Source organism: Parambassis ranga, chromosome 15, assembly GCF_900634625.1.
Source record: "Parambassis ranga chromosome 15, fParRan2.1, whole genome shotgun sequence".
Classification (NCBI taxonomy): Eukaryota; Metazoa; Chordata; class Actinopteri; family Ambassidae; genus Parambassis; species Parambassis ranga.
Genome location: NC_041035.1, coordinates 5,544,828 through 5,556,941, shown reverse-complemented (window position 1 = coordinate 5,556,941; position 12,114 = coordinate 5,544,828). Strand labels below are relative to the sequence as shown.

Here is a 12,114-nt window from a genome sequence, read left to right as displayed (position 1 = left end):
TTCGCCTGCTTCCATCACAGTAATTGTTTATGACTTCAGTAACAACCTGTTTCTCAATTTGTCTCCCTTTGTGTGTGTGTGTGTGTGTCCATCCCTCTCAAACCTGTGCTATTACCGCTAACTACTCCAGGCCACAGTAGTTCAGATATCGATTTTTCCTCGTTCTTTTTGTCTTGCTATCCCCTCAAAACCACAAAGTGAGTGAATAAATGCACACGCATTTTCACACTTTTCTTTGTTGGGGGTGTCAGTGTGTGACAATAATAAATGGCATTTAGTGTCTAAAACATGCAATTGAGATTTCAAGACCTTCATTGCACCGCCACAACTTTTTCGTGTTTTATCATGTAATGACTAGAAATGGCCATAAGATGGAGACAGAGTACACTGTAACCCTCAATTAAAAAAGTAATAGATAACATTATTACATCAGTTGCATCAGTTTTATTGTACTTTTTTGCCATGAGGGATTTTACCATTATTACTTCAGGCTTGTAGTATTTTGCCTAATCTGATAAATAAGTTATAAATGAAGAGGCAACTGGACTCATAGCATAGTCTCGAGTTGCCTTGATTTTTATTGATAATAATATGGCCTGAATGACATATGCAACATCTGATGAGTCCAAAAAGGTCTTTAAACGTATTTAAAGACCTTTATTATTTCAGATAAGAGGATGAGGCTATACACCATGAATGATCAGTTCTTTAAAACAAAAATTTCATATACACAAAGAACTCAATATTTCAAAAATGTTTTATATATACTATATATTTTAATGTCTGACGTTAAAATATAGAATAAAGCGATTCATTCATTCATTCTTCTTTTAGAATATTCTGAGTTTTTAATAATATAATTTAAAATAAATTCTAGCTGTAGTAGTGTTGGTGTCCTCTCGGTGGCAGTAGGTCGCCCAAAAGCCTGATATGCAATTAGAAGAAGAGGTTTTGACGTCAGTGGAGGGAAGTTTGATGTTTCGCTACACAAGTTACTGAGTTACTGTGCCGTTTTGGTTTATATTTCAATTTATAGGGTTATTTTTTAGTTGACAGAATATATCGCTTGTGCTACTCGAAACAAAACGAAAGGTTGGTATCACGTTACTGTTTCTGTATCGTATGGTTTTAACGTAACATTAGAAGATAAGAAAATAATCTAGCTAATGTAAACAAAGTTGGCTAGCTGGTGTCTGTTATAAGACAGTAAGCAGGCTTGATATCCACGTTCCGTAAAACATTTTACACTGTGTTTAGTATTACAGAGAGCAGAATATGTGTTTAATTGTGACCATGTGGTTTGTCTGTGCACCGTAAATGACGTCTCCTGAAACGTAGCTCTGCTTTTTAAACGGCTCTATGTAGAAAATGTGATGTGTTCATTCTCTACTGCAAGCTTGTGCCCCAGTGAAGGATGCCATTTTGAGTCATACTTTTGTGTTATTCTCAAGTATGTTCGCACTTTCTTCCCATTTTTAGGAAAATAAATGAGTGGAGAGAGTTCTAACAGGAGCTCGTGGAGAGGTGGGAATAGAGGATGGAGAGGAGGAGGAGGTGGTGGTGGTAGTGGATGGAGAGGAAGAGGAGGAGAAGGCGGTGGTGGTAATGGATGGAGAGGAGGTAGCAGTGGTGGTAATGGATGGAGAGGAAGAGGAGGAAATAGTGGTAATGGATGGAGAGGAGGAGGAGGAGGAAATGGTGGTAATGGATGGAGAGGAGGAGGGGGAGGATGGAGGAGTAGACCGTGGAGAGGAGGATCAGCCGGAGGAGGGTGGAGAGGCGGTAGAGGATCAGCAAGCCCTGCCTTTAACAGTCAGAGAGGTAGGTTCCATTATTAAAACAACTTTACTGGTGGTGTTCAAAGATTTACTTCTTAATGAATATGAAATTGCACACTAACAGTAACTGCTTCACCCTATTCAGTCCCTTGTCAGACTACTCTTGATGCACTTTGTCCATACAAAGGGTGGTCACACTACTTCACAGAAGGTAGGTTCGTATTTATAGGTATTTTCCACATGATGATAATACTCTTTGTATATGTAATTACATAATATTGTCAACTTAAAGTTGTTTTCCTGTGTTTTTACACACAGGCTTCATACAAAGTTCACCTAGTGTGGAGAAGATAAAAGTGTTTGAAAGATATTTCACTTCTAGAATTCACCTGTATGACAAGGTCAGCCATGATTAACTCTGTGTAACACTAAATTACTAAACCCTATGTCAGGTAAATGAACAGATCCTGTGCTTATGTACATAGGATGAAATAGAGCGTCAGGGGAGTGTTCTAGTGGATTATGCAGACTTAAGTGGAGACAGAAATGTGCGTGGGGCACTTCCTGACATCATCACAGACCTGAAGGAACAGCCTGAGGTCATGCTCAACTGTTTGGGAGTGGCCATTCACCAGGTACATACGCTTAAGTTTTTTTATGATTTATTGTAAATCACAAATAACTGAAACTTGTCTGGGTGTGTGTCAGGTGTTGACTGTAGATTTGGAGAAACAAGCCGCTGAGCTGCAGGAGGACGAGCTTCCTGTTGCTGCACCAATCATCAATATTCCTCATATTAGTGCAAGGTAATATTTCAGATTGTTTTCTTGACATCTGTGCAACTACTGAGCATGAATGAAAATGACCTGATTTGTGTAAATCATCCACAGACTATATAACTATGAGCCGCTGACTCCACTGCGTACGTTGCGTGCCAGTGTCTTTGGGCGGCTGGTTTGTGTGAAGGGAACTGTGGTCAGAGTGAGCAATATTAGACCTCTGTGTACCAGGATGGCCTTCAGGTGTCAGACCTGCTCAAACACAATGTCTCTGCCGCTGCAGCATGGGAAATATGCTATGCCTACAAAGGTATGTGCTGATGTTTTTCTGCTCTCTAGTGTCTTCATGCCATTCACACCAATATCACAACTTTGTTTATTATATTTATAATGTGCTATTTCAACTTTACATATGTGTGTGTATTGTATGTTTGTGTGTATGTGTGTATTTTCTTCTAGTGTATCCAGCCTGAATGTCGTAGTCGTTCCTTTACTCCCTGCCGCAGCTCTCCGCTTACACATACTGTGGACTTGCAAATTATCAAGTAAGTATATTATTTGCATTGGTCATCCCACAGCCAGACAAGTCTTTCTAAAATATTTGCTGCAGTCTTACATACTATATGTTGTGAACATTTATCTATTTGATAAAATGTCAGGGTGCAGGAGCTGATGGGGGGAGAGCAAAGGGAGACTGGACGAATACCACGCACTGTGGAGTGTCACCTGACCTCTGACCTCTGTGACAGCTGTGTGCCTGGAGATACTGTTACTGTGACAGGGATTGTGAGAGTTATCAATGATGGTATAAACACACACACACACACGTGTTCTGGCAATGTGAGACGTAATATCAACAAATATTATATCAAACCTGACCCATGCTCCTGTGATTGACAGGAGATTTTGTTATAAGTCATCTACCCTTCTTTTGCAAATGACAGACACATGCATTTGTGTGTAGGTACTTCCAGGGGGAATAAGGATCAGTGTATGTTTCTCCTCTACATTGAAGCTACTTCAGTCAGCAACACCAAAGGTATAATTTCTCACATTTCTAAATTAAAATGTATTTCCTTCAAGCTAGCAGTTCCTTGAAAAGTTTTCTTTTTTTATGAATGTTTAGGCCAGCAGTCCAAGTCAGGAGGTCAAGGTTCAAGAGGGTCATCTGAAGATCGCTCTGGAGGGGAGGAGTTCAGCCTCAAGGAGCTGTATGCCATTCAGGAGATCCAGTCTCAGCCTGACCTGCTGCGCCTCATCGTACAGTAAGATAATCACAGCTGCCTTTCTATAACTGCCAGATATCGTATAGTATTATTTTAAAAGTCACTGCATTGTCTCAACATTTACACTTTTGGCTACAACAGAACAGAGTGTCATGGTTGATTTTTAACAAAATTGGTAAGGATTTAGAAATGTTCTTTCAGACTTCACTAAGCTGTTACATGACAACATCACTATCATACAGTATTACTCCAGATTCCTTGTTATCTCTTTCAGCTCTCTGTGTCCTGTCATCTATGGTCATCTGGTGAGTTTAGCTGTTTTTTAGACTAAAAATAAGAACAGGATTTTTGCCACATTTTATTAATAGGGCTTTTCAGGTGTTTTGCCAAAGTCAAGTTTTCTGTACTCTTCACAATGCATGTGCCTGTAGCTGGTGAAAGCTGGCCTTGCTTTGGTACTGTTTGGAGGCAGACAGAAACACACAGGCAAGAACACTGTTCCAGTGAGAGGCGACCCACATATCCTGATAGTCGGTGATCCTGGACTGGGAAAGAGTCAGATGTTGCAGGTAAACACAGAGGACACAACCAACACTTGGAAGCAGAGGTTACAAGTGTGTGTTGCTGTGATATGTTGTTTTAGACTTCCGGTGTTAATGCAAACCTCAAATGCATGTGTGCGCTGTGTTTGTGTGTTTTCTCTATAGGCCGTGTGTAATGTGGCTCCCAGGGGAATATATGTATGTGGCAATAGTACCAGCACAACTGGTAAAATGTCTTGAAATAGAAAACTCTCTCATGAATTTCTTACACACAGATAATTGTTCTTTTATGGTCATATTAATATCATTACATTGAAAATGTATTTTATGCTTGTTTCTTTAGGACTAACAGTGACTTTATCTCGAGACTCGGGAACAGGGGATTACGCTTTAGAAGCCGGTGCCCTGGTGTTGGCTGACCAAGGTAAAAGTTTGTTTAAACCTGCATCTGCACTTGTTGTGTCAGTATATACTGTAAAGTATATTCTGGTTTGCTTTAGTGGCCTGTATAGTGACAACTTTGAATCTAGGGCTGCCTATTTTTTTATTTTGACCCAGGACAGCACTGCTTTCTTCTGGTTCCTTGAGAGTCCCAATCTTCTTAGCTCAAAGAGCAATGTAACAAACTTTAAAAATAAATAAATAAAACCAGAGAAATCAAGAAATTTGTAGGTGTTTTGCTTGTTTCTTCTTTTGATTGGCCTCTTCTCCGTAGGTCTGTGCTGCATTGATGAGTTTGATAAGTTGGGTCACCAGCAGCAGGCTCTGTTAGAAGCCATGGAGCAGCAATCTGTGAGTCTGGCTAAGGCTGGAATAGTTTCCTCCCTACCTGCTAGGACGTCAGTTGTAGCTGCTGCAAACCCCATTGGAGGACATTACAACAGAGGCAAAACAGTCTGTGAAAACCTGAAGTGAGTAAGGTCCATAAGTGCTGTGTGCCTTATTGCTACTGCTGGAGGATTTTAATTGTTATTAACAAATGTGCATCCTTGTTTGTCCATAGAATGAGCTCAGCTCTCCTCTCTCGCTTTGATGTTGTCTTCCTCCTCCTGGACATCCCAGATGAGTCACATGACCGTCGCCTGTCAGAGCATGTCATGGCGAATAGGGCAGGAAAAGGCAGAACCAGTAGTGCCATGGTTACCAGGAATAATGGTGAATTAGAGACCTCCATTCTACTACAACACTCAGACATGCCGCTGTCTGAGCGATTGCAGGTAAAAGAAATTTAATAAAAGTGCTGTCCACATTAAATGAGGGCAATGAAAACTTTACAATTGTCTCATTTCTTGCACTATGTGCATCTCTTTCAAGATCCCTACGGATGAAGCTTTAGACCCGATTCCAGCATGCCTGCTGAGGAAGTATATCAGCTATGCTCGTCAGTATGTGCATCCATCACTCTCACCTGAAGCAGCACAAACCCTTCAGGACTTCTATCTGTCACTGAGATCTCAGGCAAACACTGCTGATGCCACTCCCATCACAACACGACAACTGGAGTCTTTAATCAGACTAACTGAGGTATGATGAGTCGTTTGTTGACTTTTTTTGCTGTAATGCATCTTAACAGATGGACTTATTTTCTCACTATTGTGTCGATGTTCATGCTGGTGACTGTATGTTTTGTGTAGGCAAGAGCCAAGCTAGAACTCAGGGAAACAGCCACTAAAAGTGATGCTGAGGATGTGGTGGAGATCATGAAATACAGGTAGTCATTGTATCACACATAAATATAGAGAATGAATGCCTGGGACTATGTCCACTTTTTTGCAATATGGCAGCACAGATGAAAAGTCTCCCTCTTTGTACAGTTACAGCCCTGTTCTGTGATGCATCTTCTCTTCTGTTTGTGTTGTGGCAGTCTGGCAGACACGTATTCAGATGGTCTGGGGAATCTGGACTTTGAACGCTCACAGCTTGGGTCTGGCATGAGTCAGCGCAGTGCTGCAAAACGACTAGTTAATGCACTGCACTTGCACGCTCAAAGGACCAGTCAGAAGCAGTTTGACGTACAGATGCTTCGATCTATGGCTGACAAACTGAACATCAAGGTGAGATCACTGAAATGTATATGCACATGATATCAACAATCAACCTAACTGTCAAAGTTTAGACACTGAAGGATTAAACTGCTACGTGTTGCACTTTCAGTTGCTGCTATTTAGTTTTTTTAAAATAAGCAAATTATGAAATACTTTCAGGTGATGGATTTTGATGGTCTCTTGAGTTCCCTGAATGAACAGGGGTTTCTGCTGAAGAAAGGGCCAAAGCTGTACCAGCTGCAGACTGTCTGATCTGTTCACCTACAACAGAATACAGGTCTACCCACAAGGTCAGTGTGTGAATTGACTGGTCAACGCTCTGTACAAAGACCACTTTCATCACACTAGCTAACTACAGTAAAGAAAAAGGAAAAAGTTGAAGAAAAGTCTGAAAAGGCTTTTATTTATGTCGAAAGGATTTTCCTAAATGTACGTTATAATCATTTTTATTTTTGTGTGCACTTTATTTCTGTCAAAAGGAAATGTTCTGTTATTAAATAATTTTAATTTCCTGTAAAATACAGCATTTTCTATTTGTTATACTCTAATTTTAAAATGTGCTTTGCCGTATAATTGCCTGTAATTTGAAATATTTAAAATATTTACTAATATAAACAGCAAAATTATAAATCTAATAGTTAGAATGTGATATTTTCAATCTTCTTATTAAATTATATTTAGTTATTTATCATGTAGCGTTGCTTTTTATTTTCACTTTAGAATTTAAATGTTTAAACGATAAATAATTAAAATAAATCAAGTTACGGAAGTAACTGGCTTTACGACATTGCGTGACGTGTCGGTTTGCGGCAACATGGCAGCCTGCTGGAAGGAGCTGAGTTCGTGTCGGCTCTGACTGTCAGACTCGGAAACTTCAGAATGAAACTGCCTACGGACAGCACGAGGCCAGCAAGTCGGTAACGCCGGGCTCGTGAAGATGATGACGACGTGTTTTCTGAGGTTATCCGCGCCGCTGTGCCGCAACGCGGCGAACGTGAGCTCTCTGGTGTCCGCGCGGGGCGCGAGTGTGTGCCGGCTCGAGCCTGGATCATGGCGGCTTAGACATACACCTGTCATCGAGTGCGCGAGGCTGAAACAGCTTCAGGAAAGAGGCTCGTGGTACTTCAGACTCAAATGGACGGACAGCCGCAGCCCGTCCTGGGCTGGGATCCTGCAGCAGGTAAAACGGACTTCCTGTCTCACGCGTGGATCCGTGCTTCTGTATCGGGGAGGTCACGAGAGGTCGGCGTCAAGTTTCCGAGCTCTGCTGTCACCCGGAGCTCGAGGTCTTTGCAGCCGTAAGACCGAGGAGGCACCGGACAAATCCCCGGCAACGGACCGGGGTGAAGACGGTGCTGTACCGGGACAGGGACTGTTCAAGTTCAAAGAGCTGGTGAGTGCAGAGCTGACAGTGGAGTGTACAGTAGACACACATGTGCACACACCCGTACCCGGAGTGTTCAGGTAGAAAGTCTCACAGGCTTTACTACTGTACCAATAACAGGCTACTGAACTTTATGGTTCTGTGCGCACACCCAAGGCGAACAGTCACATGGGATTATAGGTACTGAACAGATTAAGATTAGCAAAAGGGGAATACAGTATAAACTGTAACACGACACTTGTGTTACTGTTTTAGTTGCTTGAACTTTTTTGATTTGACTTTTTTCTGTGTGCAATTAATCCAGAATTTAGGTCCCTTCATCAGACAGTAGTTTTATGAAACTACCACTGTAATTTATAGATTAACACCTGCCAGAGAAATGTTGTTCGAGACCATCAGTCTTCTCTTTAAGTTTTATTGTATGTGTTTGTGTCACTGTTGTCAGACGTGTCTGCTCTGTTTTCCTGCAGTATGAAAACCCTTGGACGGTCCCTAATCTGTTGTGTGTGTGTCGCATTTTGCTGGCTCCATTCCTGGGTCATCTGATCATCCAGCAGCACTTTGACCTCAGCCTGGTTCTGTTCACTCTGGCTGGAGTTACTGATCTGGTAATATAGATAAAAACTCTTCTGATCAGTCTGATGTTTGTGTGTGTGTGTTTTTGTTTTTCTTTCCATCTTGAATTTTAATATCTATTGTATTTTGAGATTTTTGAGAAATTATACACATTAGAATTATTATTGTTCTCTTGATCTTGTATACACACCCTAACCCACCTTGCAAAAACTTGTGGGAAACTGGAAACAGGACTTTCTTTAAAGGTAGGGTAGGAGATTTTGAAAACTCAGTGAGAGTCAGCCAGATTTCGAAAGTAAACACACATCCCCTTTCTCTCGGAGCTCACATTACCTGAAGACGAGCTGCGGTCTGTGACCTCGGCCATTGTGCACTTTACCTCTGGTGTGCGCAGAGCAGGAAGAGAGTGACAATAATAGTGACCAATACTCCGCGCAGGGTCATCCTGGAGGATTGGCTGATGTTTTTAGCGTTTTCTATAGTTTTAATGCAAAACTGTCGAACTAATCGGTTGTTATTGGATTGTAAAGAGAAGTTAATTTAATTAAATTAATAAAAAAAAGTGCATCAGAATGAAATCTCCTACCTTACCTTTAAACCTTTAAAAGTATAAAATACTAAATCTACTCATTGTTCCTCTTTCTCTGTAACTTAGTTGGACGGTTATATCGCCAGAACGTGGCCCACTCAGAAGTCAGCGTTGGGCAGCGCTCTTGATCCACTGGCTGACAAGATCCTCATCAGTGTGTTATATGTCAGTCTTACCTATGCTGAACTGATACCAGGTAAGAGGCTCACTGTGTGGCTGTGTCCATGGCTGAAGAAATGACTGCATGTCTTTTAATGTGCAGGGTTGTTAACCGTTGTATCCTCTGTTGCAGCTGCACTGACGGCTCTGGTGATTTTCAGAGACATCGGTTTGATAGCTGCAGTCTTCTGGGTCAGATACAAAACTGTACCTCCACCGGTGAGCATTTACACTTCACTCCAAGCAAAGTACACTCTACTGTGGCACTAAAATGGCTTGTGTAGATTGTAACTTTTTCTTTTGTATTTATCTGTAAATCTGGTTTAGTTTCTTGTGCACAAGCACAAAGAAAAAAAAACTTACTCCTAATGTATTCGGCACATTTATTAGGAGTCACATGTTACATTTTGATGAGCAGCAGAGAATGTGTAAAAAAAAAAAAAAAAAAAAAGGCAATAAAAGGCATCCTCAAAGCACTTTCAATGTACTCATCATCACCATGGTTACCACACTTTAGAATACTTAATGCAGTACTTAACAATCTCTTTCGTTTTCCTGCAGGTGACCCTTAGTAAGTTTTTTAACCCCTGCTATGCCACAGCACAGCTCAAGCCCACATTATTCAGCAAGGTGAGACACACATCCACCCACTCTGCCAGCTCTGTGGGCTGAACGTTTCGTAAATTACTAACAAAACTTTAAAAAGCTTGTAGCTGTGTGGGACTACAGAGGAATACATGCTGCCTAAAAGTCCAGAGTGAAGTGCTTGTGACTAGTGATTTTTATAGTTGCACAGTTTATTCTGCACCAGTCCAGAGTACCGGCTGGCACTCCCTGTGATCATATGATTCAAACTCTTTCATTGCTTGTGCACAGAAAGATTAAACTGCATGTTCATTTCTGAGAAGTTAATTAGCACAAAATGAGAGTGGTGTTACTATCACCACCGTCAATGTGTAATCCTTGTAATATGAGATTTAGTGCACAAGACGTGCAGAAGCATTTTTTTGTTTGTTTTACATTTCCTCACATCTTGGCGAAATGAAGGTGCCACTGCAAAAGGGCTACAGCTTGTGCAACTTCAGTCCCTGCTCATTGGTTTGCCAATTTCCTGAGATCGTTTAACTGTCAGTGTGCATGTAGACAAAATAACTGATATTGAGTTTGGAGCAAACATACGCCCACACAGTGTTCTGGGTGGTCCTTAATCAGAATATTTGTTTGGAGTTAAGTTTGTTCATCTGCAAATTGTGATTCAGAACATTTTTGTGTTTAATTTTCTGTCAGGTGAACACAGCCATCCAGCTCGGTCTGGTTGCAGCTTCCCTGGCCGCTCCAGTCTTCCAGTATACAGACTGCGTCCTGCTGCAGTGCTTATGGTAAACCATACACAGCACATTGTTATGCACACACTCACAGGTCTTCTTCCACTTGACCTTTGTGATGATGTCCCGTTCTTTCCAGTGTAGTGGTTACAACAACCACAACAGAATAAATGAATGCAAATGGTTTCATCTCAGTCAAGGACATAAATGCTGTTCGTTCCAGCTGGTTGTTCAGGTTAAGAGTGCTGACTCATTTCAGAGTGAGCAGGAGGAGAAATCAGACTCAGGACAAACATTTTGCATTTGTCACAGTAACCTACATTTTTATACACATCCACTTCAGCAGGCTGTTAATCTGACTGACACCATGACAGGTCTTTGCAGGTCATTTAATTTTCACAAGCCTTAAAGTCAGAATTACACTGATCACACAAACACAGTTGTAGATTTCTGACAAACCGTCAGTCTACCTGCATTAGAGAAGGGATCTTTTTAGAGGTTGATTGTAACTGATTTGCTGTTATTTACATTTGTCTTCAAATTAAGTTAGAGGGTAAATAAAATAAGATTTTTATTTGATTTGTTTCATTCAATAATGTGTTTTGCTTCTGCAACAGTGTCTTTTGTGAAATGACCACCGGGGGCATCAAAACTCACCCATTGTCAGATTTATCACATTCAATGTTTGCAAGGAATTAAGTGTTAATTAACTGTACTGCAGCACAATTAAATATTCTTCACCACATGGTAACTTCCTCCAGACAAACAAACATCTCGAAATCTTTTCTATATTACAACAAATGTCATTTCTTCTGTTGCAGGTATATTACAGCTATGACTACAGCAGCCTCAGGTTATAGCTACTGGCACTATGGCCGCAAGACTGTCGAGGTGCTGAACCGATCACCATGACGACCACCCTGGAAACGCGTAGAACAACAGAATAAAAGCACCCAACAGTCTCTGCGGAGGTGCAGATCACTTGTGGCAAAGAAAAGGACAGACTGACAGATGGACGGTCATCAGGAGCTCTGAAACCAAGTAACTGAGACAACAGTTTATGAGTTGCCATGGTAATGACACACGGAAACCAACCGAGGCCGCAGATGGTTTACTGCAGAACTACAGAATCCCAGCAGCTCTGCCTCTGGACCAGTGTAAAGACAAGCACGCAGATAAAAACAGAAAACATTAGCACACACACACACACACACCCTAAAACAAACCCGCCAAGTATGTCAACTCATCTGACAAGAGCTTCTATTTTTTCGTAGCTTTTCAATCAAGAAGTTGCGATGTCTACCAAATCATCATCACATGATTGTCAGTTTTGTAATCCGATGATTTATGATTAAAAAAAGAAAATCTGCTTTGGTTTGTCTGAGTGGATTTGACAGTTTGGACACATGGGTGTGTTTTTTTTCTTAGGGGAGAATATGCAGATGTTAATCTCGGGAGACATGAAGCTGACAGCAGATTCATTTGAAACCAGCAGTCAGGGGGATTAAAAACTGGATGAAGAATGTGACAGGCTGCACAGATGCTAAAAGATTTAATCCTGATACTACAGCTGCAGATTAGTATCATTATTAAGTCGTGCAGATGTAATTGTTCTGTTAACCGATAGGAATACAGATATATAGATAAAAACACATTTGAACACCACACCTTAGTGTATTACAGGCACCCATTAAAGCCATCTATCCTGAAT

The 12,114-nt window shown here is 41.1% G+C and overlaps 2 protein-coding genes across 2 annotated transcripts; both read left to right on the top strand.

Annotated features, from left to right (window-relative positions):
- Window positions 1-966: 966 nt before the first annotated feature.
- mcm8 (minichromosome maintenance 8 homologous recombination repair factor) lies at window positions 967-6,811 on the top strand. The gene is made up of 22 exons (XM_028424137.1): window positions 967-1,092; window positions 1,480-1,560; window positions 1,717-1,821; window positions 1,924-1,989; window positions 2,097-2,179; window positions 2,264-2,413; window positions 2,487-2,584; window positions 2,669-2,867; window positions 3,017-3,102; window positions 3,217-3,362; window positions 3,522-3,596; window positions 3,684-3,822; window positions 4,058-4,088; window positions 4,215-4,352; window positions 4,491-4,551; window positions 4,669-4,749; window positions 5,041-5,236; window positions 5,329-5,542; window positions 5,640-5,849; window positions 5,960-6,036; window positions 6,190-6,379; window positions 6,530-6,811. The coding sequence occupies exons 2-22, from the start codon at window positions 1,488-1,490 to the stop codon at window positions 6,620-6,622; spliced, it is 2,511 nt and encodes an 836-aa protein (XP_028279938.1). The 5' UTR covers window positions 967-1,092; window positions 1,480-1,487; the 3' UTR covers window positions 6,623-6,811.
- Window positions 6,812-7,171: 360 nt separating this feature from the next.
- On the top strand, window positions 7,172-11,773 carry crls1 (cardiolipin synthase 1). The gene is made up of 7 exons (XM_028424136.1): window positions 7,172-7,763; window positions 8,225-8,362; window positions 8,986-9,115; window positions 9,212-9,297; window positions 9,640-9,708; window positions 10,366-10,457; window positions 11,225-11,773. Exons 1-7 carry the CDS (start codon window positions 7,308-7,310, stop codon window positions 11,313-11,315), a joined length of 1,062 nt encoding a protein of 353 aa, XP_028279937.1. The 5' UTR covers window positions 7,172-7,307; the 3' UTR covers window positions 11,316-11,773.
- Window positions 11,774-12,114: the final 341 nt, after the last annotated feature.

Excerpts from the sequence above, each read along its gene's own strand:
- mcm8 (XM_028424137.1), top strand. The coding sequence starts at position 1,488 with ATGAGTGGAGAGAGTTCTAACAGGAGCTCGTGGAGAGGTGGGAATAGA. Across the intron at positions 1,990-2,096 it reads GTCACACTACTTCACAGAAG|GCTTCATACAAAGTTCACCT; the intron begins GTAGGTTCGTAT and ends TTTTACACACAG. Across the intron at positions 4,089-4,214 it reads CTGTCATCTATGGTCATCTG|CTGGTGAAAGCTGGCCTTGC; the intron begins GTGAGTTTAGCT and ends ATGTGCCTGTAG.
- crls1 (XM_028424136.1), top strand. The coding sequence starts at position 7,308 with ATGATGACGACGTGTTTTCTGAGGTTATCCGCGCCGCTGTGCCGCAAC. Across the intron at positions 7,764-8,224 it reads TGTTCAAGTTCAAAGAGCTG|TATGAAAACCCTTGGACGGT; the intron begins GTGAGTGCAGAG and ends GTTTTCCTGCAG. Across the intron at positions 9,298-9,639 it reads ACAAAACTGTACCTCCACCG|GTGACCCTTAGTAAGTTTTT; the intron begins GTGAGCATTTAC and ends GTTTTCCTGCAG.